At 44.6% G+C, this 22500-nt stretch overlaps 1 protein-coding gene across 1 annotated transcript in view; it reads right to left on the minus strand.

Annotated features, from left to right (window-relative positions):
* fes (FES proto-oncogene, tyrosine kinase) overlaps nt 1-22500 on the minus strand; it is a 51414-nt gene that overhangs the window by 15635 nt on the left and 13279 nt on the right. Inside the window, exons 6-13 of the mRNA XM_063189141.1 lie at nt 22374-22500; nt 19349-19468; nt 13957-14082; nt 10044-10239; nt 3455-3535; nt 2388-2510; nt 760-846; nt 17-139 (exon numbers count right to left, since the gene is read on the minus strand). The exon at nt 22374-22500 is cut by the window's right edge and continues 11 nt beyond it. Coding sequence (XP_063045211.1) covers nt 17-139; nt 760-846; nt 2388-2510; nt 3455-3535; nt 10044-10239; nt 13957-14082; nt 19349-19468; nt 22374-22500 — 983 coding nt within the window. The remainder of the gene's footprint in view (nt 1-16; nt 140-759; nt 847-2387; nt 2511-3454; nt 3536-10043; nt 10240-13956; nt 14083-19348; nt 19469-22373) is intronic.

Genomic DNA, 22500 nt, shown 5'->3' on the forward strand with positions numbered 1-22500 from the left:
GTGTGTGTGTCAGTACCTTCATAATAGGCTTATAAAGCCTGATGTCACACCGCTTGGTAACACTCTGATTAGAGTTTTTTAAGTGGTTCACCAGCAGGGGGATACTGCGAAAACTCTCTCCATCCAGACGATACATGTTCTAGAGACAGAGAGAGAGAGAGAGAGAGAGAGAGAGAGAGAGAGAGAGAGAGAGAGAGAGAGAGAGAGAGAGAGAGAGAGAGAGAGAGAGAGAGAGAGAGAGAGAGAGTGAGAGAGAGAGAGAGAGAGAGAGAGAGAGAGAGACAGAGACAGAGACAGAGACAGAGACAGACAGAAACGTGGGCTGAGAGTTAATTAAAACAGAGACATAGAGAGTTGGGGATGGTGGGAAAAAAACCCAGCAATTATGATAATGACACATCTGAAACAAAAATAGTCACAAACATGCACCACACACCCACACCCACACCCACACACACACACACACACACACACACACACACACACACACACACACACACTCACTCACTCACTCACTCACTCACTCACTCACTCACTCACTCACTCACTCACTCACTCACTCACTCACTCACTCACTCACTCACTCACTCACTCAGACATTCACACGCACACTCGCACACACCTTAACACCCAAACATCCATGGAAAAAATATCTAGAACATTCATGGAAAAAAAACTCACAAATAACACACACTCCACATGACAATACAACCCCAGTCTAATCAGCTCTCTACAGTGCAGTGCAGTGCAGTGCAGTACCTCAGCGCTCTGGATAAGGAAGTGTCGGCACTGGCCTCCCCAGTGAACAGAGATCACATACTCCTGCTTACCCTGGCTCTCCCTCACCTGCCAATGGCAATATTACACACACACACACACACACACACACACAAACACAAACGCATGCACGCACGCACACACACACACACACACACACACACACAAACACAAACGCACGCACGCACGCACACGCACACACAAGCACGCAGACACGCACGCAGATACACACACACACACACAAACACAAGCACGCACGCACGCAGGCATACATTCACGCACGCACGCACACACACAAGCATGTGCACACACAAAGAAAGAGGGAGAGAGAGAAACAGAAATTGTACAGTACTCATTTGAAGTTAGCGTATTGCATGCAGAATGACACAACGATGTTTACAGAGCAAACGTGGCTCTCAGAATGCATTAGTCACCAATACAGAGATAAATATTTACTACTAGCGGTAGCTGCATAACAATATTTCCCAGTGGAGCAAAACACACGCAACCCCTCTAGGTACAAACACATACGGTTTAGAGAGGAGGAAGAGAGAGAGAGAGAGAGAGAGAGAGAGAGAGAGAGAGAGAGAGAGAGAGAGAGAGAGAGAGAGAGAGAGAGAGAGAGAGAGAGAGAGAAAGAGAGAAAGAGATAAAGAGAGAAAGAGAGAGAGAGATTGCCTGAAGTTATGTTCAGAAATATTGAATGCTTGGTTTGTTTGGTTTGGTTTATTTATGGATATAGGAAGACAAAAAGGTATCCAAGGGATAACATGTAAAAGTGTAAACACTTATTTCCAACATGGTCCCTGATGGAAGAGGACAAGACATAACAAAAACATGTAACAGATATCACATACACATATGCCATCACATTCCTACGTCACCTAGTTCTCCACTTTATTCCACAAAAATACTCTAACTCTTTGTTTAAAACACCTTGCTGAGAACTAATCACTGAGAACTAATGCTGAGAACTAATCACTGATTTCTGATCTCCTTACTTACGGTAAAGAGTAAACATCCTATCTTCTCTTCGAACATGAAATGGCTCTGTAAACCACTTACTTCATGAGATGAACACCTGGTGATTCACCACCATATTGACGTTCATAATTTTAATGAGCTCATTCAATCGGTTTAAAGATAGCCCTTATTTTTCATCCCAGGTTTCCAAGCCTACCACACGTCATGACCTACGGTCTTCATTTGAGAACACTGTGTTATTCTGTGTTGGTGCACTCCAATGAATAACCAAACAGAATAAAAGGATAGATCACACTCTTCAAGTTCTTACATGTACCTTCTTGCGTTTATTTTTAGTGTCAGCTGCAGTTCAGCTGTTGCCTTCGTCAGTCGATGACCTATTGTGTTGCCTCGGCGATAATAACAAGAGAATGTAATGCCATGTATGTTTGTAGGAGGCTGTACAACTGTAGGTATGCACTTTAAGTATGCACTTTATGCATCTCTGTGATGTCACTTGTATGTGTTTTTTGTGTCATGTGTTGTGTGTTATGCGGCAGCTATAGGTATGTCCAAGACAAATTCCCTCAGGACGAATAAACAGATTCTTGAATGAAACCAACAAACAAGCAAACAAACAAACAAACCAGGAAGTCTCCGTCGTTCTTGAGCAGCTCCTGCACCTCCAGGCGGGGGATGGCGCCGTGGTACCAGCCCTGTTGGCTCAGGGGCTTCTCCACCTCGCTCACCGGAGACAGCGCAGGAGGAACCTGCATCAGGACAGGACAGGGGGAACAGGGCAGAGGTCAAAAGGCCACATAAGGAGGCTATGGCCGTGTCCAGAAATGTTCACAGGAAAGGAGTGTAAGAGAAAGAGGTTACAGTTGGGACATGAAAGGAAATGATACACTTTGTTTGGCAGCATAGAGCACAATGTTGCGGACCTTTCTCATTTCCTCCCAGTTATCTTCTGTTTGGTCCAGAACCTGTGCTACTGATATGTGCACATTCTTATCTCTGACTTTTTGGATCTTACTGTGGGGATATGACCCAGGTCAGACACAACATTAGGTCATCAATGAGCAACTAACTACCTGTAACGGCTGCATTAGAACAGAGCACCCACCACCCGTTTGTTTACTCATATTCACTTCTTTTCAATACGTAGCCACAGTGACTCTAGGTCCTCATGTACTGCACACAGTCAGTCATCGAGACCTTGTGTGACTCTTGGAGTGATCTCAGCACCTTTCCCACACCTTTATAACAGCCAATCAATCACCAGCACTAGTATCTGCCTGTCTGGCACCAGTGGAGCATAGAAGGGAAGTTCACGAGAAGAAACAGGAAACAGTTCTCAGCGACAAGAGAGGATAAATTGGGCTGATGGCAGAGTAAGGAGAAGGGGGAATACACTAGCTATTACACACGACAGGAAAAGACAGGCGGAACAAGGAGAGAGGAGACGACAGGAGTGAGTATGACTGACAGACAGACAGACAGACAGACAGACAGACAGACAGACAGACAGACAGACAGATGTTGTTACAACACCTGCTGCTACTGAAGGGGCTAACTAGTCCGTCACAATGTCCTTGGCAAGTGTTGGCAACGGTGCAAGGCAATTTGGCAATAAAGTGACTGTAGACTTGGCCCAGTCTAGAGGCAACATCAGGACACGAGGAGTGAGGGAGCTGTGAAGGAGAGCACTGACCGTGTACTTGGGCTTGAAGAGGGCACTGAGATGGGATAGGACAGACTCCACGTTGGGAAGCTTGAACTCTGTTCCTCCACCCTGAAAACCACAAAAAAGACAGGCATTGATGGAGGAACACAGACAAAGGAAGTGATGAAGACATATGGCATAATGAGCATGTGTGTGTGTGTGTGTGTGTGTGTGTGTGTGTGTGTGTGTGTGTGTGTGTGTGTGTGTGTGTGTGTGTGTGTGTGTGTGTGTGTGTGTGTGTGTGTGTGTGTGTGTGTGTGTGCGTGCGAGCGTGAGTGCGTGCCAGAGAGAGGAGAGAGAAGTACTATAAAACACAACATGACTGCGTGTGGCACGGCCAGAGAGAGCGAGAGAGAGAGAGAGGGTGTGTGTGTGTGTGTGTGAGAGAGAGAGAGAGAGAGAGAGAGAGAGAGAGAGAGAGAGAGAGAGAGAGAGAGAGAGAGAGAGAGAGAGAGAGAACTCAAGAACTGTTAGTTAACAACAACATGACTGCACAAGGATAATGTGTTTTCCCACAACTGTAGATGTGCTAGAAAACAGTGCTGTCCGATGACAGGCTGGCAAATGAGGCGTTTTCATTTCCCATAAACAGAGGAGGGTGGCAAGGCCAGGACTGCAGCCTGTGAAACACAGAGTGCTGCAGTATTTGCAGAAATGGGGAAGCTGTATTCTGGGAGCCATGAATATTTATACAGTTACTCTATAGATATCGATGATGAGAACATGTACTTTGTACATGTTGAAGCAACACAGACAGACAGACGGACGGACGGACGGACGGACGGACGGACGGACGGACGGACGGACGGACGGACGGACGGACGGACGGACGGACAGACAGACAGACAGACAGACAGACAGACAGACAGACAGACAGATAGATAGATAGATAGATAGATGATCAAAAGGAGACATTATCCTCGATAAACAGTAGCGTCATTTCACTGCTGTTTGGCCACATCTGTACCAGGATGTTTTCTGTGCAGTGCAGTAAATTGGTCACCCAATGCAAGAAATACGTAGAGGCCCTACAGGAAAGCTTTTTGCTGATGCTGATGCATGCTAAAAGTTCAATCAAAGTGGCCCAACTATGCATACTGGGCAGAATTACAGCACTACGGCACTACTTCAGTACATTTGTTTTAAAAAAATGAATCAAACATAAAATTCTGGACGTGTCTGAACACTTCATATGCTAAAACACATTATGAAGTTTAAATATCTTGATGACACTGGCAGAAAAACTGGCCTATTTTCAGGCAATGGGGTTATAGCTGCTTTGGTTGCACAAATATGTTTTAAAATGTGATCTGATCAGGAGAACTCATGAAAGCGAAAGTGAAAGTCCACCTGGGCAACTCCCATCATCATTGTGACACAGCACTCCACGGCACGCAGTGCTCACTACACACAATTGCATTTCACCTCACTCGTGCCAGGGGGCAACCCCAACTGGTGGCCCAAGGAAGCAGTGCGGTGGGACAGTACCATGTTCAGGGTACCTCAGTCATGGAGGAAGATGGGAGAGAGCACCGATTTTAGCCTAAGCCCTTTTTGGGAAAAGGTGCCTTCTGCCTATTAAAACCTGAATATCTCAGCCTCCGAAGTTCATAAAATATGAAATAAATTGCATTTAAAAGCTAACAAGACCCTCATTTTGCACTAGAATGTGTTCATTCTACTCTAACATACCCATATTTTCAATAACAAAACCCCTCAAATCTCAAGGATCCTGAATGCAGCGTACAGTATATGGGTTAATTACTTCCCACTGATGGGTCGAGAGTCGAACCGGAAACCTTTGGGCCACAAGTCTGACGCCCTAATCACTTACCCAAGACTGAAAGTATCATAGAGTGTACAGTACACCCATGACCCACAAACACATACGTATAGGACCACACACTCATACATGCAAGCACATGTACACACACACACGCACGCAACATTCTGTAGTCCTGCCTTAGAGCTTGTCAATAGTCGGAGTGGATGTGTGAACTGCCATTGAATTGTGAACAAGAAGAGGAATTGTGAGAAAAAGAGAGAGAAAACAAGTTTTGTACTATTTTGAGTCTTATAAAGCCCCATATCAAGCGATAAAGCAACAATACATAGTTTAATTCTCTGGTCACCCCACTGGTTGGAAGCGGAACTGCCCCTTAACTGAACTTTAAAGAGAAGAGCGCACGATTAAAACCCAAGGAGGGCAGCAAAGTGTATTCAGAGGCACCTCTTCGCAAATTTCACCCAAAGCTGACGAAAGGCTGAAGCAGATTTTTTGAAAACATTGGCATTATTTTAAGATGGACCAAACTACTGAGCGGTGCAATAACCTGTGGCCTCTGCTCAGCATTTGCCTTATGCACGTGGATAAGAGGCCAACCTCTGCTTAACTGACCTGCTGAGATGGCTGGTGCTATCTGTCCTTGAATACACCCAGGGCCGCAGACAGCTTTTGCCCGGCCCAGGATGAAGACCCAGTTCAGGGCCCCCCATCTCCGTGGCCCCTGGACAGCTGACCCCTTTTCCCAACCCTATCGGCTCCCTGCATATACCCATAATGCACTGCGCTGCACAGGGCTGCCAGCCTTATCTAATATGCTCCTGCTGGGCCACTGCGCTGCCTCATTTGCATGCTGCTTCGCCCTGGATGGACTCCTGGCCAGGGCCGCCTCCTCTCCTCTGTATTTGGGATGCAGTATTATGGAAATGTTTCAGCCACGCCAGCATATTCTTAGGCAAAATGGACCATTTCCCACTGACTACTGTAGAGCACTGCTTCAGGGGCACCTTAAATTCTATTCAATCAATTCCTTCATGCACAGTTGGTGTGACAGAAATAGAAGTCCAAGATTCACTTGTGAAAATGGGATACTTTACGATATGGTGTCGCTTGTAAAACCAACAATCACAATGTGTTCCAGAGTGGAAAAAGACAAATTTCCATTCGAAACATTTGCTTGGCAAAGATATCAGAGGCAAGATGGGGTCTCATTTTTCAGAGTTGTCTCTAAAAGTTTAGTTGATCTAAAAAGCAACGTTCAGAGATTCTTATCAAGCCAAAAAAACTTCCCTGTGGTACATCATGTGGTTTGTGTACATTCTCTGTCTGTGTATTTTGCTCAAATACAGCTACGTATTTTTCCCCACGAAAGTCCATGTTGAGCAACTTCCCTGCAATTGACTTAACTTAGTAACATGTGTAGTTTCCCTTTTCACTCTGTAGGTTACACAAGTCTGTACAGTACAGCGCCCCATCACACGTGATGCCCACCAACCACCAGCACACACTACAAGGCCTCAAACCATACTGAGTCTGTTGTCACACCTTCCTCTGAGAGAGAATCAGGAACTAACGTGCCTCTTTACTGCTGCAATTACTAGCCCATATAGTTGAAAAAGAAGAACTACTTCTCAGGAACAACGTGCTTCTCTGTGTGCAGCACTAACTGTGAAACCGTTGCAGTAGGGGGGATGCATGCTGACGCTGGGAGGAAGTTCCACGTTTTAAAAAAAAAGTGAGAAAGCAAGCCCACTTTCCGCTCGTGTGTACACTTTCTACGCTGCAGTGTGTCGTTTTAGTGTGAATGAGCAAACTTCCTTCTCCGGCCAAAGGCCATTTCTCTCCTCTCAGCTCTCTCACAGCAATCATTTGCTGACAAAAAATGCAACCTCCTCAGTAATAAGCTGTACAGTTCACTTATGATGAATGGCCTCTCTGGTCTATCTAGCGTTGATTTCAAGGCACAACTTTGCAATTGTTTTAAAAACATGTCCAATAGTACATTTGATAGACCCCCTTAGTGCTGTGTGATGCAATGTTTTTGCAGGTTTGTGCTGTGTTGGATCGAATTCACTTCACATTGAAATACAGTATGTAGGGTGGTGCAATGTCAAGCTCACATCACATGTCTGGTGGATCATGGGCCTTATCCCTCCTGTATGGGACGTTTTCCAGTTCAAGCTCCATTCACAAGCTTGGTGTAACAGAAACCAAGTTATCACCAAGCAGCAACACAAGGAAAAGGCAATGTAAGCACATATTCCCAACACAGAAGATGGATGGATACAATTCTTCCACTGTACAGCCCTCGAAGAGTGACCAGGAATAACAAAAAAAAGTTGGCCTCACCTGTACTGACCAATTGAAAGCTAAAATAGGCAATTCCGGGAAAGCTCTGTTGGTCGGTGGGCAGTAGATCAGGACTGACTGTCATTTTCCCGTAAATGACCAGAAATGGCACAAGCAGTAATTATGATTCAAGAGGAGCGGCACAGGGAGCTTCTTCAATCAAGGCTAAGTTCGATACCCTGGGTAATGGACCATAACATTCTGTCCAGTACCTATTTTCCAACTATCTGCCTTATGTCTTTACTCCTGCACAAACACTGTGGTATGAAGTGGATAAAAAAACGCTAATATTATAAAGATGGCATAGTGCAGACCTGGATAGGTTACAGCTTCAAAGTCTTTATTTTAAAAGGCTTTCTTCCTAACAGCTTTTTTTCCTGAACCAAGGCTCAATAACTGCCAGCTATGGTGGGAGTAGTGAGTTAATACATGATTCCTCTAGGCTGTAGTTAGTTCATCAACCCTGGCAAGTCACACACACACACACACATTCAGACTGTCTCATAGACTTGATGAAGACTTCATTGAAGACTTCCTAACCAATTCATTCTTCATAAACTAATGGAGTCTGGCAAATTCTAATTATCCCATGACTACTGCTGTGAAGAGAAAGTTGCTTGCTTCTGCTCCCACTCCCCAATGGGTGTGTTAGGCATTGCAACTTTAGAACAGTCAGTGTTGGTTTCAATGCTCAGCTTGGGGTATTGACTCCCAGTCATAACCATACACAGGGACACACTTGTGCAGTATTATCACTGGTGCATAGAGAAATGAATAGGTAAATAAAAGAACAGACAAGAATACAAACAAGCATAAACACATAAACGTGAACATAAAACACACACACATGCATGCTCACGCACTATAACTTCTGTCACACCAACACCAAACCCAACCACACACCCACACACCCACTACAACTTCCCGCACACTAACACGGACTAAAAGCAAGTTTCACCGCTAACTGCTAACCGTTATTTTCAATTGCGAGAGGTTTCAGCTTTCAGCCAAGCTAGAAGAGCTCTGAGCTAAGGCTCATTTCTCACAATGAGCACCTCCACTCCAGCTTGATGCATCGGCCGATTTCTGTCCCTTCATTCCTGACCAAGTTGTTATAGAGAAATGGAATTGAGCGGAGGCACAAGGTGGCGGCAGCCTGGCTACTTCAGCACAGCATTACTTTTGGAGCTCTTTTCAGAAATTGTTTTCAGCCATTTTCAAAAATCTTCAAAAACTAGAAGCACTCAGAGAGCGCACACCTCCGGCAAGGCCATGGGGTCACTGACACCATAACATCTACACGCTGTGGAATCCTATGCTTATACAAATAATATAAGAATCTTCAAGTCTTTCTGCCTTGTTTTTGTGGAGTTAGAAACTGGAATATCAAAATTCACCCTATCCCGCAATGGTGAAGAATCTTTTTTTAAAAATCCTGGATCCGGATCGTGATCCAGATCACCATTTGATCCTTTTATTATTATCAACAACAAAATTTCATCAAAATCCGTTCATAACTTTTTGAGTAATCCTGCTGACAGACAAACAGACAAACAAACCAATGCAACCGAAAATATAACCTCCTTAGTGGAGGTAATTATGGTGTGTTTTCCAGTGTGCTTCTCAGATAGTATCAATAAGGTCCCTGACTTATTGGTTGAATTTGAAATGGACAAATTAAACCCAGTTCCAAATGCCTGATGCTACCTTAAAATGAAAACGGCATCATTTCAGAAAATGGCGCTTCACTTTCAGGCAGGATTTATAAGCCTTGAGCCATGAGGGTTGACTTAAGCTATATATAATGTCTGTGTTCTTCAGTCTCCCACCCTCAGTTGGTCAAATGTCACCTGCAGGGTCAACTATGCCCCTTTATGGTAATGTGAACTGTGCCCTATTTGACATGCATCTCTCACCCCAGCACAACATACTGTATATGCAAAGCACTTATCAGTGCATGGTGCTTTTGCAGAGTATGTAAGGGCACTTGATAAATGAGTTGCAAATCGATTTCCTTTTCCAAAAATAGACCTTGTTACAGGTAGAATGCATGTGCGAGCGTGCATGCGTGACACGTGTGTGTGTGAGTGTGTGACACGTGTGTGTGTGTGAGTGTGTGAGTGTGTGCGCGTATGCGTGTGTGCAGTACTGTATGCATACTGTAGTAGGCAGAGGTGATGGAGTGTTGTCTGTGTGGCGATTGCTTGTGTGTGTGGTGTCAGTGTACGTGTGTGCGTGTTTGTGTGTGCGTGCGTGTGTGTATGTGTGTCTGTGTGTGAGTCTGTGTGTCCCAATATTTACAAATGAGGACCTAATTCAACCCCCCCTCTCTGGGCCCAGGACACCCTACCCGTATGTCCCACTTTGTCATATTCCCAGTGTTTGTATGCATATATGCATGTGTGAGTTGCTATATTCAGTGTGTGTGCATATACTCATACTCACTATGGAGGAGGATGACGTGATGGATCGGCGGTCGTCGTCCAGCTCCAGGATGCGCGGCGGCTCCCGGGAGCCCAGGCTCTGAAGCCTCTCGGCCAATAGCAGCCGCTGGGCCTCCAGACGTGCACGCGTTACCATGGACACCACCACCTGCTGACGGCTGTCCTCCAGCGCGTTGCGCTTGCTGAACTGGTAGATCCTGCAGATAATACACATATACATATAGATAGACAGTATAGTATACACACACAGACACACACAGACACACAGACACACAGACACACACACACACAAAAATGATGAACACTTGACGCTTGATGAACTGACAGATTCTGCAGATAACACACACACACACAGTACTGAGTAGCATTGACTCTGATAATGTTACACCGACCATGGAGTAAAATGGCACAATAGGTTTGAAGGCTTGAAATGTTATCTGAAATGCAGTTCATTTGAACTCTTAAAAAGTTATATTGACACTACATTTTTTATTGTCTACCCAATACATGATTCTCCTTCCTGGTTTTGATCAGAACAGCCTCAACACAAACGTTTGATTTTTCATTAAAAACACTGTAACATTAAATTCACTGTAATTGAAAATGCCAAGCCTATTGTGTCGAACATAAATCATAATATAACAGACTGAATTTGAAGTTCTGTTGGTACAAAGGAACAATAATGCAAAAGAAGAGTTGTGGGCGTTCAAGGCAACCTAATACATAAACATGTTCAACAGTTGATTATATGCGGGCGCAATGCACATGAAATAGCATAAAGTACACACATTCCACTTCCAGAACACACACAAACATTATTCAGCAGGTGCTGTACGAGCTACACACACACACACACACACACACACACACACACACACACACACACACACACACACACACACACACACACACACACACACACACACACACACACACACACACACACATCCGAAAACACAACATCCTGGCACATGCAAAAACGCACAAACAATAACAACAAAGACTCCATAGTTCACAAAAGTTTGCCCATTAACTCTTTGGAGAGTTGTTGTTTGTTTGGCCATTAAAAGACTGACTTGCGCGACCTGGTTGCTACGGAGGTGCAGCTGGAGGAATCACTAACGAGCTCCAATCAACACAGCTCATCAGCCCCAGAACATGCTTGCAGTGTGTGTGTGTGTGTGTGTGTGTGTGTGTGTGTGTGTGTGTGTGTGTGTGTGTGTGTGTGTGTGTGTGTGTGTGTGTGTGTGTGTGTGTGTGCGTGTGTCTGTGTGTGTCTGTGTGTGTGTGTGTCTAAGTGAGGATGCCTGTGATGTTTTGATGGGTGGCTGCACACATGCTTGATGTGCAATTTGTGTCAACACGCTGCCCCCTTTTACACTGATCAAAGTCGACTTGAAGGCTCGCACTGCCTCCTAAAAGCAAAGAAAATGCGTGCCCTCATAAATACAAAACACACATCTCTTGTCCACACACACAAACAACCAAACACACAAACACATGCCTACCTGCACACACCACACAGGCACACAAACATTCACCACACACACACACACACAGACACACAGACACACAGACACACGCGCACACACGCACACTTTCAAAAACACACACACACTTCAAGGATAAAACCCAGGCCAGTACCACTACGTAAAAGCAGAGTAATAGCGGTCTGACATGCACCGGAGAGGCTTCTTATTAATTATACAGCGTATTAACTTCCTATAAATCAGCTGTAGCCACTAATGACTTTAGACAGCCACATAAACCAAGACAAATGAGCAGAGAGAGGCCACTCCACTCTACACATCTCCTCTCATTCACACTACATGAAGAGAGAGAGCGAAAGCGAGAGAGAGAGAGAGAGAGAGAGAGAGAGAGAGAGAGAGAGAGAGAGAGAGAGAGAGAGAGAGAGAGAGAGAGAGAGAGAGAAAGAGAGAGAGCAATCTACATCTCTTCTTATTCTGTCAACATGCAGCCCCACCACCACTATCATCAACTGAAACACAGTCACTCCTGCAACAGAGAGTGGAGAGAAGAAGAAGAAGAAGAAGAAGAGGAAGAAGAAGAAGAAGAAGAAGAAGAAGAAGAAGAAGAAGAAGAAGAAGAAGAAGAAGAAGAAGAAGAAGAAGAAGAGATAGAGATATGGAGAGTGTGGGGTGTAAAACTGCTGTAGAGGCAATGATAAAGAGAGAGAGTGAAAGAAAGATGGTATGAAACAGACCCAGAGAGCCATAACCAGAGAGAGAGAGAGAGAGAGAGAGAGAGAGAGAGAGAGAGAGAGAGAGAGATGAGCAAGAGAGGGATACAGCCGGATGGGGTGAAAGATGGATTGAAAACTCTGTGGGTGTGGAGGAGAGTAGCTCTCTAGAGGAGTACCTAATGGACTCTGAGAAAAAGTGTGAAGTGCTGCGAGCGAGAAGGAGAGAGAGAGAGACACACACAGTTGTGTACGTGTGAATGACAATTTGAGAGAGTGAGACAGGGCTGTGTGTTTGTTGTTGCCATATTGACTATGTGGTGTAGAAAAGCCTCCGTTTGGTGAGACATTTTTTGGCTTGTCAGGACTAATATGGCCTCCCTGGAACTGGCATGTGACTTCTGATGTCAACGCGTTCTGCAACCGCAACACTCAAATGGCAAGTGGACTCTACTGACTTCTGGCCTCTCAGACTCAGTAGAGAAAGACAGAGAGAGAGACTGATAGAGAGAAAGATAGAGAGGGAGATAGAGGGCAGATAGGCTAACAGAGAAAAAGATAGAAACACACCACAGTGTTGCAGTGTTGACTGGTGCTGTGACGGTGACATTTTTACAAAAAGCAGGGCAACACAGCAAGTACCAAATCAGAGTGGCAGATAACGTTTTCAGAAAAGCAAGCCAGCCAATTTCATCCAGGCCTACACATCTCTTGCAGCACCCTAAAAACCTCCCCAGACTTCCCCCAACACCACACTCCACCCCATCCATCACCCCACCATCCCTATTCCAGGCTCAGTCGATGTACTCTATCCCACCCCAGTCTCAGTCCCCTCAAACCCAATGCCTTCCCACCACTCCCATGACCTGTGTCCCACCTTTGGACCCTCACCCTCAGACTCAATCTACTCCACCAACCCCAATATCATCCAGACCCCCTCTCCATCCTCCTCAGCTCTCCCACAACCTGTTTTTAGACAGGAAAGTCCCATTGCGATCAAGTGTGTCTTTTGCTTGGAACTCCAGTTCATAATTGCATCTCACCTTTGCCCAAGGAGTAGGTTAAAGGCTGCACATCCAGAATGTCTGACCTGGGAGCAGGACAACCAAATAATAAGATAAAAGATGAAAAGGCTGGCATCAACCAGGATTTTTCTGCTCCCACTTTTTTTATTTTTTAAAAATTGTAACATTTCAGGTGAAAACCCTTCTTCAGATGTGTGAGGAAGGGTTTTCACCTGAAACGTAAAATAATTAAATGTGGGAGCAGAAGAATCCTGGTTGAACTGACATTTTTCACATTTATCTCACCTTTGCCGCACTCAGATCCAAGCTCAATCTCCACCCCTCCCAGTCTGATCCAGACCTCTCCCACCCTCATCTCTGAGCTCAACGTATTCCAACACACTGCAATGCCATCTCTCCCCCACTTCCAACCATCCAAGCCCTACCACAACTTGTTTTTTAGTTATTCCATCTAGCCAGTAAAGTTCTATTAAGACTAAGTGTGTGTGCTAGGCAGTGATGGGCAACCTGGATTCAAAAGCACAATTCAGTGCCATATATTCCAAATCACCTGCTTTCACCTGAGGTGATTGCCTAATTGGAGAGGTAAAACCAGGTCTTTTGGAATATTTGGCAATGGATTGTAGCGTCTCAATTCCAGCTTGCCCATCACTGGTGCTTAGGGAGTCCTGGTCAAAATGCTGTCCCACCTTTGTCCCCTGATCTCGGGGCCCTCCTGCTCCGCCTGCAGGTCCAGCTCCAGCTGGGTGACGGTGGCCTGCTGGTTCCCCAGGGTGGACGTCAGACTCAACAGCTCGTCCTCCACCGTGCTCAGCCTGTTGGAGCCAAGGACAGCACACAGCAGAGAGGAAGGGGTGAGGAACTGCTTTCATTAGGAGGGCCACTTCAAATTTCATGAAGTCCTAAAAGGGCCTTACTATCAACACGAGCCAGGATTTCCCCCTGCAACTTAGGCCTATGTTGAAGGAGGCCATCTTTACATCAGACCCCACCCTCACTAGGACCCTTGGAAATATAATTAATCTGATTGTAAATGTAATTTCTAAGATTGCTTTACAAAACGTCATATTTCATGTGAAACTGCATAACATTGACATGATATCGGGGCCTTGCAGTGCAGACAGCTTTGCGGGCCGTACACACACACGCACGCACACATGCACGCAGACACGCACACACAAACACACAAACACACACGCACGCACAAGCGTTGCTGATTCTGTTTCACATGTTTGTCACACGCCATGGTAACACATCTAACATGCTTTGCCACATACTGTGGTTTTACTTTTCAACAAAACCCTTACACAGACACACCCATACAGAGACAATCATGCAAGCAAGCACGCACGCACGCACTTACACACACAACCACACACACGCACACGCACACGCACACGCACACGCACACACACACACACACACGCACACGAACCCACACGCACACACACAAACACACCACCAACTAAGTGACAGTCTTTGTCATTGGCAGTGTGTGAATGACACAGTGACAGCTCGCTCTGTGGCAATGCTCTTGGTCACGTTTGCTGTAATGTACTCCCCGGGACAACAATGTCCTTTCTTCTCCATCAGTTTCACAACAAAGCATATAAAACACATTTTCCAGAACTGACTACGATCACTCTTCCCTGGCAAATTACTGTTTGTGCATATTACCATACAATACATCGTGAAGATTTATGAGGCCCTACTTACGCTTCTTTTTTTTGCAAAGACAGCAGCCAGGCCACCGTGTCCAAAATGGATTTATGACATGTGGCTAATACAATTTATGGCTACCTGGCCAATACAAGGTCAATTTCAGAATGCAAACATCTGTGAAAGGAGGGAAAAAAACATCGCCACATCCACAGACACAATCCAATATTCCAAGTGCTGTCTCTCTTTCTTTCTTTCTTTTTTATATCCTCCTTTCTCTCCTTTCTTTTTTTCTTCCTTACTTCCTACTGTGTATCTATCTACAAAATTAGGCAATAAACCTATACATGATGATATCAGATGGGAGCATTGTTAGGCAGGGTTCTCTCTCTCTCTCTCTCTCTCTCTCTCTCTCTCTCTATATTGCATTGTATATGTTTACATCAACAACATTACAAATCGCCTGCAGCACATTCATGGTAATATTGTACTGCAGCGGCGTAAGGTGGGTTTCCACATCTGCATTGATAGCACTTCCCTCAGATCAGTGGGTTCATTACCAGTCAGCTGTATAATATTAAGAATGTGTATAACGCTCTCAAGGACCCCCTCCTTCACACATAAGCACCACTCAGGGCTACAATGCCTCACCCTCCAGGCATTTCCACAACACCCAAGAGGGAGGTTATGCATACAGTTAATGCAAATGTATTAGTTTAGAGCATGGGCATTCATCTACAAACCACAGTCTAAGTGCTGCACAAGAGCAGGTAAACAAAACAACACAAAACAAAACAAACAAACAAATAAATAAAACAAAGACAGCAGAATTATGATCCTAACACATTTTAATTAATACGATGTTTTGACCATGCGGCTCTCATCAGTTACGGTGCATTCCCCCAAAATGTCACGTTAATTAAAATTCGCTTGGGAACATAATTCTAGTGTTGTGTTATTTTGTTTTGTTTATGATGGATATTACGCCCGTGATGTGTGGTTTCTAAGATCCCTTTCCTGAAGGCATATAATGGGGGGGGGGGATAAGCATCTCTAGTTCACTGGACTCAACAACTCCCTAGTGGCTGCACTAATATCCATTCTGAAATAAGGAAAGGGCCTACATGTCTTTCCTATAAAGAAGACATCAAGAAGGAAGGCCCGATATGCAGACCTGGTGCACAGAGAAAGGAAACTTGATAATTACAAGCTCCAAGCTCCACATTATAACCACATTATTACAGCGAAGACGTCACCCCTATTGACTGCTTCATTACTTAGGGGTGTAGTTGGTGGAATCACTTTTTCGGGCTCGATCGGTGCAATTTTGTGCCATCGATCACGGCGGAAATTGAGAATTTCACACCTCAATTATTAGCGATAATGAGACAGCAGTGTTTGAGTTTCAGAGGACACAGTACTGGTGGTGAGGCCTGCACTTTTCTCATTTATACGAAGAGTTATTAAAAGAATGATGGTCCCACACCCTGCCGGCTTCTACATCTTTCTTGCCTAGCTTTGCATAACTAAGTATGGCCAGCAACCCCAATGTTAATTCGCACACAGATTGTTACCTTACGAGCAGGCAAGGAAGTGAGCAAGCAGAAAGGATAATTGAACCGTCCCATAAGAGATATTGCACTCCAGGACTAAAATACGGATGATACAGCTTCCTCTCTCTAGCCGAGAGTAATAATCAGGTGCTGTCATTAACCCAACTGAGGCGTGAGATGGAAACACACCGCAAATAAAGGACACCTGAGCTCTACAGCAAGGAGAAGCAAGGCAATTCAAACTGACTGACAGTGCGCTTCACACAAAAAGGTCTGAGGTTAAGGAATAGAAGGTCTTCTGGGACTGCTACATTAGACACCACTACAGTCTGACCTTCTCCTGCCTGGGCAAAATGGCATCTCTGAGTCTCCACCAAAGTGTACTTATCCATACACAAACTGTTTGTTCTCTGTTCATCAAGCGAAATAAACATTGACAGACTGTAATGGCCTCCATTACGCAGTCATTGGCTATAAATGCTGTAATTGGATACTAAAACCAGTGTAGGGCTTCACGGGCTGCAGTTGATTTGGCTAATTTTGCGTCCTTCTCATTGCGCCTTAGTGACTCCATCAGCAATCAGAGGCCATTTATTGTAGCGGGGCTGAGCGGCCGAGCGACTGCAAGCTTCAATAACTTCTGCACTGCTGCAAGAAAACAGAGGACGGCGATGACTGGGAGGAGCGTTTGCAATCTCCGCGAAGGGCTACATCAGCACTGCAGTGCCATTGCGTGGGGTATTATATATGCAATGAGTGCACCTGGCCCCTGGGACCAATGTTCATTGCGTAAAAACATTGGGCCCATAGCCAAGGGTACAGGTGTTACTTTTACAAGGGGAAAGTGGATCTGATGCTATGGAGAGAACATGACAGGCCTGGGTGCACTTTTCAAGATATTATTTGGTCTTCTACACGTATATTATTTAGACAGGCCAGTGAGAGAGACAGGAAATGAGTGGCGAGGGAGAGAGATGGGGAAGGATCAGGAAACAACGCCAGGCCAGATTCAAACCCTGGCGTAACAGTACAGTGCAGTAGCCCACTGTGCCTAGTTGCACTTTCGGTCATTACTTGAATAGAGTCATCTCTCCAAATACCATGTTCAAGTTATATTTGAACACACTAAACACATCCACACTTTTTGATGAAAGGAAGTACTAGAGAGAAGTTCATGTCCAGGGGCAAATACCAACTACAACTGAACAGGAAGAAAAACAATAGAGCTACCAGGAACTTCAGTTCCATCACCTGTCCTACCCAGTGTCAATGTTTGCAAAGTGTCCACATACTATACACACCAGCTGTCTGCCTTTAACTAAGACACAGCCCCTGTTAAAAGTTTGTTGTTACCAGAATGGCAATGACTAAGGCGTTAAGACTTGTGTAAGACATGTGTGATGTCATTAGAGTAGGGCTACGGTAGTGAAGTCTTTTCAACAAACAGTGAAGTGTACGACTGGGATGGTGTTACAGTGCATATTACTAGGCTGCAGCAACCAAAGTGATTTTCTTTTTCAGGGATTCAACAGGTTGGAGGTGGAACTGTTTCTCATTTCAACACTCGGCCCAGTCATGTAACCTATCTAGTGTAGCTACAGTAAGAGTCAAGTTCCGGTGTTCTGTTCTGGCTAAAGTGGCAGCACATTTCAACTTGCAGTACACATACCGTAACAACTGAGCACAGTCAGATTACAACAGACCGACAGACAGACAAAAAAACAGACCAACAGACAGGCAGACAGACAGACAAGCAAACAGACAGATAGTCAGTTGCTGCTTGACATGATAAACATCAGCGTCTCCCCTATGTAGTATGGTGGAAATGCTATTAGTCAAAGGCAAGCCCTGACACTGTGCTCTAGATAAGCATCTATATCAGGTACTGTCTAGCAGAACATGGACACACAAATAGATCCCGCTCAACAACACAGACATGACCAGAGCTTTGGTTGACTGACAAACAGAAAGTGGCTTCTCGCTTGACAGTCTTTGTGATACCAGACTAACTGAACTCTACTAAAAATAGAGCACGTTCATTCACCCTTGATATCGGTAGATTTATAATAGCTATCACGGAAAGTAAAATGGCACACCATGCGGTTATTGCAATGAATGAACAAAGTAGCAGGGCATGGAAAGTGGGAGGCATGTCATGCATACAAAAGGCAGCGATATGTGTGTGTTAGCAAATGGAGATTGTGTATGTGTGTGCATGTGTGTATGTGTGCGCATGCACACGTGCATGCGTGTGTTCGTGTGTGTGTCTCTATTTCCATTCTGTGCATGGCTGAGTCTATCTCTGCAATTATAATAAAACAGGTATCACAGTCACACAGGTCATTTAATTATCTGCTGGGAGTTCAGGGCAAAGATAAAAATAAATAGAAGATAACATTGAGCAAACAAACAAAAACAAAAAAACAGCCAGACAGATTTAGAGAGGCTGAACAGACGAATAAATGAATTGATGTACGGATGACTGAGCAAATGGATGAATTAATTACTTTTTAAAAAACAGAATGAATTGATAGACAAATAAATGAATGAATAAATTACTCCATGAAGAAATGAATAAACTATTGCATGAAAACATGAATGAAAGAGTAAATGAATGAATGAGTGAATAAATGAATGAATGAATGAATGCATGATTGATTGATTGATTGATTGATTGAGTGAGTGAGTGAGTGAGTGAGTGAGTGAGTGAGTGAGTGAGTGAGTGAGTGAGTGAGTGCTTGCTTGCTTGCCTGCCTGCTTGCTTGCTTGCTTGCTTGCTTAATTGATTGATTGATTTATTAAGTGAGTGAGTGAGTGAGTGGATGAATGAGTGAAAGAGTGAAATAGTGAAAGAGTGCTGAGTCCTCACCTGTGTTGTACGCCCTCTATGGTCAGTTCGTTGAGCACCAGCTCCCCTGCCTGAAGGTCCTCCGCCTCGTCCAGAACACTGGAGTCAAACTCCACACACGCAGGCACCTCTGCTACAGACCTAGACACACACACACACACACACACACACACACACACACACACACACACACACACACACGCACACGCACACGCACACGCACACGCACACACACACACACACACACACGCACACGCACACGCACACGGAAACAGACACAGGAACACACAAAGGCACACACACACAAATGTTCAAACATTATACACTTCCTATATACCTTAACCATTTTTTGATGATCATTACACACAAAATATTCTTTACTGCTACAAAATAACAAGGCTATTTAAAAGCCATTGTCCTCTAATGCACCTGCCATTAAAAATACCTAATCATGATGTGCTTAATGTGGCGTGAATGTACGTGTGTGTGTGTGTGTGTGTGTGTGTGTGTGTGTGTGTGTGTGTGTGTGTGTGTGTGTGTGTGTGTGTGTGTGTGTGTGTGTGTGTGTGTGTGTGTGTGTGTGTGTGTGTGTGTACCTGTGTCCTTTCCCTGCCTGTCAACAGGATGCTATGAAATGTGACCCTGTATTAGTTATGCATGGCCAGCTCCAGTTAGCTGCAGATCAGATAGCCACCATGAGCTTTAATATGCTCCCACTGGCTCCATACTCTCCTTTCCTTCATGTTTATTAGATTATGCCGTGATGTTAGTGTGTGTGTGTGTGTGTGTGTGTGTGTGTGTGTGTGTGTGTGTGTGTGTGTGTGTGTGCGTGCGTGCGTGCGTGCACACGTGTGCGTGCGTGCATGCGTGCACCTCTCTCTTTCTGTCTCTCTCTCTCTCTCTGTTTGTGCATCTGCGAGTGTCTACAGTATGCATTGAATATGTGTGTTACTCAGTTATTCAGTGTCAGTACCATGTCAACACATGTGATAAATGAAAGGATAACAGCTGCAGTAACTGCAGTAATTCGTTTTTTTAATACAGAGACAAATGGGCAGAAGGGTAATTGCATGTTGGTGCAACTGAAAGCTTGCTGAAACCAGCTAACATGGAGCTCGGTATTCGGAATGCGTTTTCATCTAAATCCACTTAAACTGGATGCTGAGTTCCTGTGCGTAAACCATTCCTCTATATGGTGTACCTAAAGGGAACAATATTTCTAATGTTTACACTCACTGAACCCAAACCTTAAAAACATGTTACAGTGAAGAGATTAGGTGAATGTTTATGTATGGAGTATACAGTACAGAGTTTCAGTTAATGTAATTGACCTGAACATCATATAGATAAGTCTATAGGCTGTAGGAACAACACCTGTGGTGATGTGGTGTTGCTAGGTTAAAGACAGGGCAAGGGAGGGCAAGACTAAGGGAAATCGGAAACAAATTTAATAAACTCCATTGTTTGCAACACAACCATATCTTGAATTTAAACAAATAATAAAAAAAATCAGATGGCACTCCGGTAGTATTCATATTTTGTTTTATCGTAATGTATTAAATCATCCAATTTCTCCACTGTTAACCGTGAGTCAGCTGTCCTTCTTCTGTACTCTATCAGGAGCAGGATTTCGGTCTAATCTCAGCAGATCTCAGATTAAGCCTCGGCCTTGGCGCCAGCATTGCTCATTGTCTGCACTCACGTACTGTGCTGTATGGCATGTCACCTAGGGCTGCATTGCTGCCCTTCAAAAACCCTTCATGAACTTTATCAAAATATATTATCTCTGTTTCCTCCACAATACACATTCTTTTTCAGTCCAACAGTGCGAAAACTACTTTGTCTGCAACATAATAAGTACTTCAATACACCTCCATGAGATTTGTCAAAATACCTTATCTCTGTTTTTTTTCAGACACTCTTTTTCCAATACAGGTGTACAAAAACAACTTTGTCCATGGCAGAAACGCCTACTTCAACCTTCATGAACTCTGTTCAAATACCATCTCTGTTTACCACACTGGTTGAAATGCAAAACAAGTTTATTGTCTGTGTGAAAAAAATTGGAATGTGAAAGTACATGGAGTACATTGGAGATGTTAATAAAGTTCATGAGAGACAAATATGAGGGCAGGAGGAAGTGTTGCTGTGTTCATCAGATGGAGGTACTTATCTATGTGTTGACCCTCAGCATGGCTATGCAAATATTCTGTCTGCATGGTCAAATTTGGATGAACCTCTAATATAAGGCCCTGACGAGGATTCGAGCAGTGGAAAAGCCTTTAATTAAACCTGGCTATGACTTGAAATAATGCCAACATTTGTAAGAGATAAGTAAATCTAATTACAAAACTTTTCTTAAGGCCAAACAACTCTTGTACACTTAATAACTTCTTGCGGAAAAAAAACTTGCAAGGTGCACTTGATAAATACCTAATCACACCCACACAGCACTTCAGGCAATTGGCTCGTGACACCTGTGACACTTGTTACACTGCCTCACATTGTGACGTTTCTCTTTTTGTTATGGCAATGGCATACCTAACACCAGTGCTGCTGACAACTTTCCCGGGCGCAGGACAAAGTTATCCCCTATCCCATAAATACAATGTAATGAAAAGCCATTTCTGAGCCCCCTCTTTCCTTGGGCCTAGGACAACTGACTCCTTTGCCCTCCCCCTGCGGACTTCCCTGCCTGTCACTCAGGGCCAGTGCCTGATTGGCAGGTGAGTACTGTAGGGTACGATAGGTGTGTGCAGCCTGTGTCTGGTTAGCAGGTAAGTACTGTAGGTTAGGGTAGGTGTGTGTAGCCTGCCTGTCACTCAGGGCGAGTGTCTGATTGGTAAGTAAGTACTGTAGTGTAGGGTAGGTGTGTGTCTGATTGGTGGGTAAGTACTGTAGGGTAGGGTAGGTGTGTGTATGGTTGGTAGTTGAGTCTGTAGGGTAGAGTAGGTGTGTGTAGCCTGCCTGTCACTCAGGGCGAGTGTCTGATTGGTAGTGAAGTACTGTAGTGTAGGGTAGGTGTGTGTAGCCTGCGGTACAGTACCTGTTCTGCTGGATGAAGCTATCGTACTCCCTCTGGGGGTTGATGGCGTTCAGGGCATTGGTCATCTCCATGTGAACTGACACCACCTCCTCATGAAGTAGCGTGGTCAAGTCAAAATACTCTTGCA

This window comes from Engraulis encrasicolus, chromosome 22, assembly GCF_034702125.1.
Source record: "Engraulis encrasicolus isolate BLACKSEA-1 chromosome 22, IST_EnEncr_1.0, whole genome shotgun sequence".
NCBI classification, from domain to species: Eukaryota; Metazoa; Chordata; class Actinopteri; order Clupeiformes; family Engraulidae; genus Engraulis; species Engraulis encrasicolus.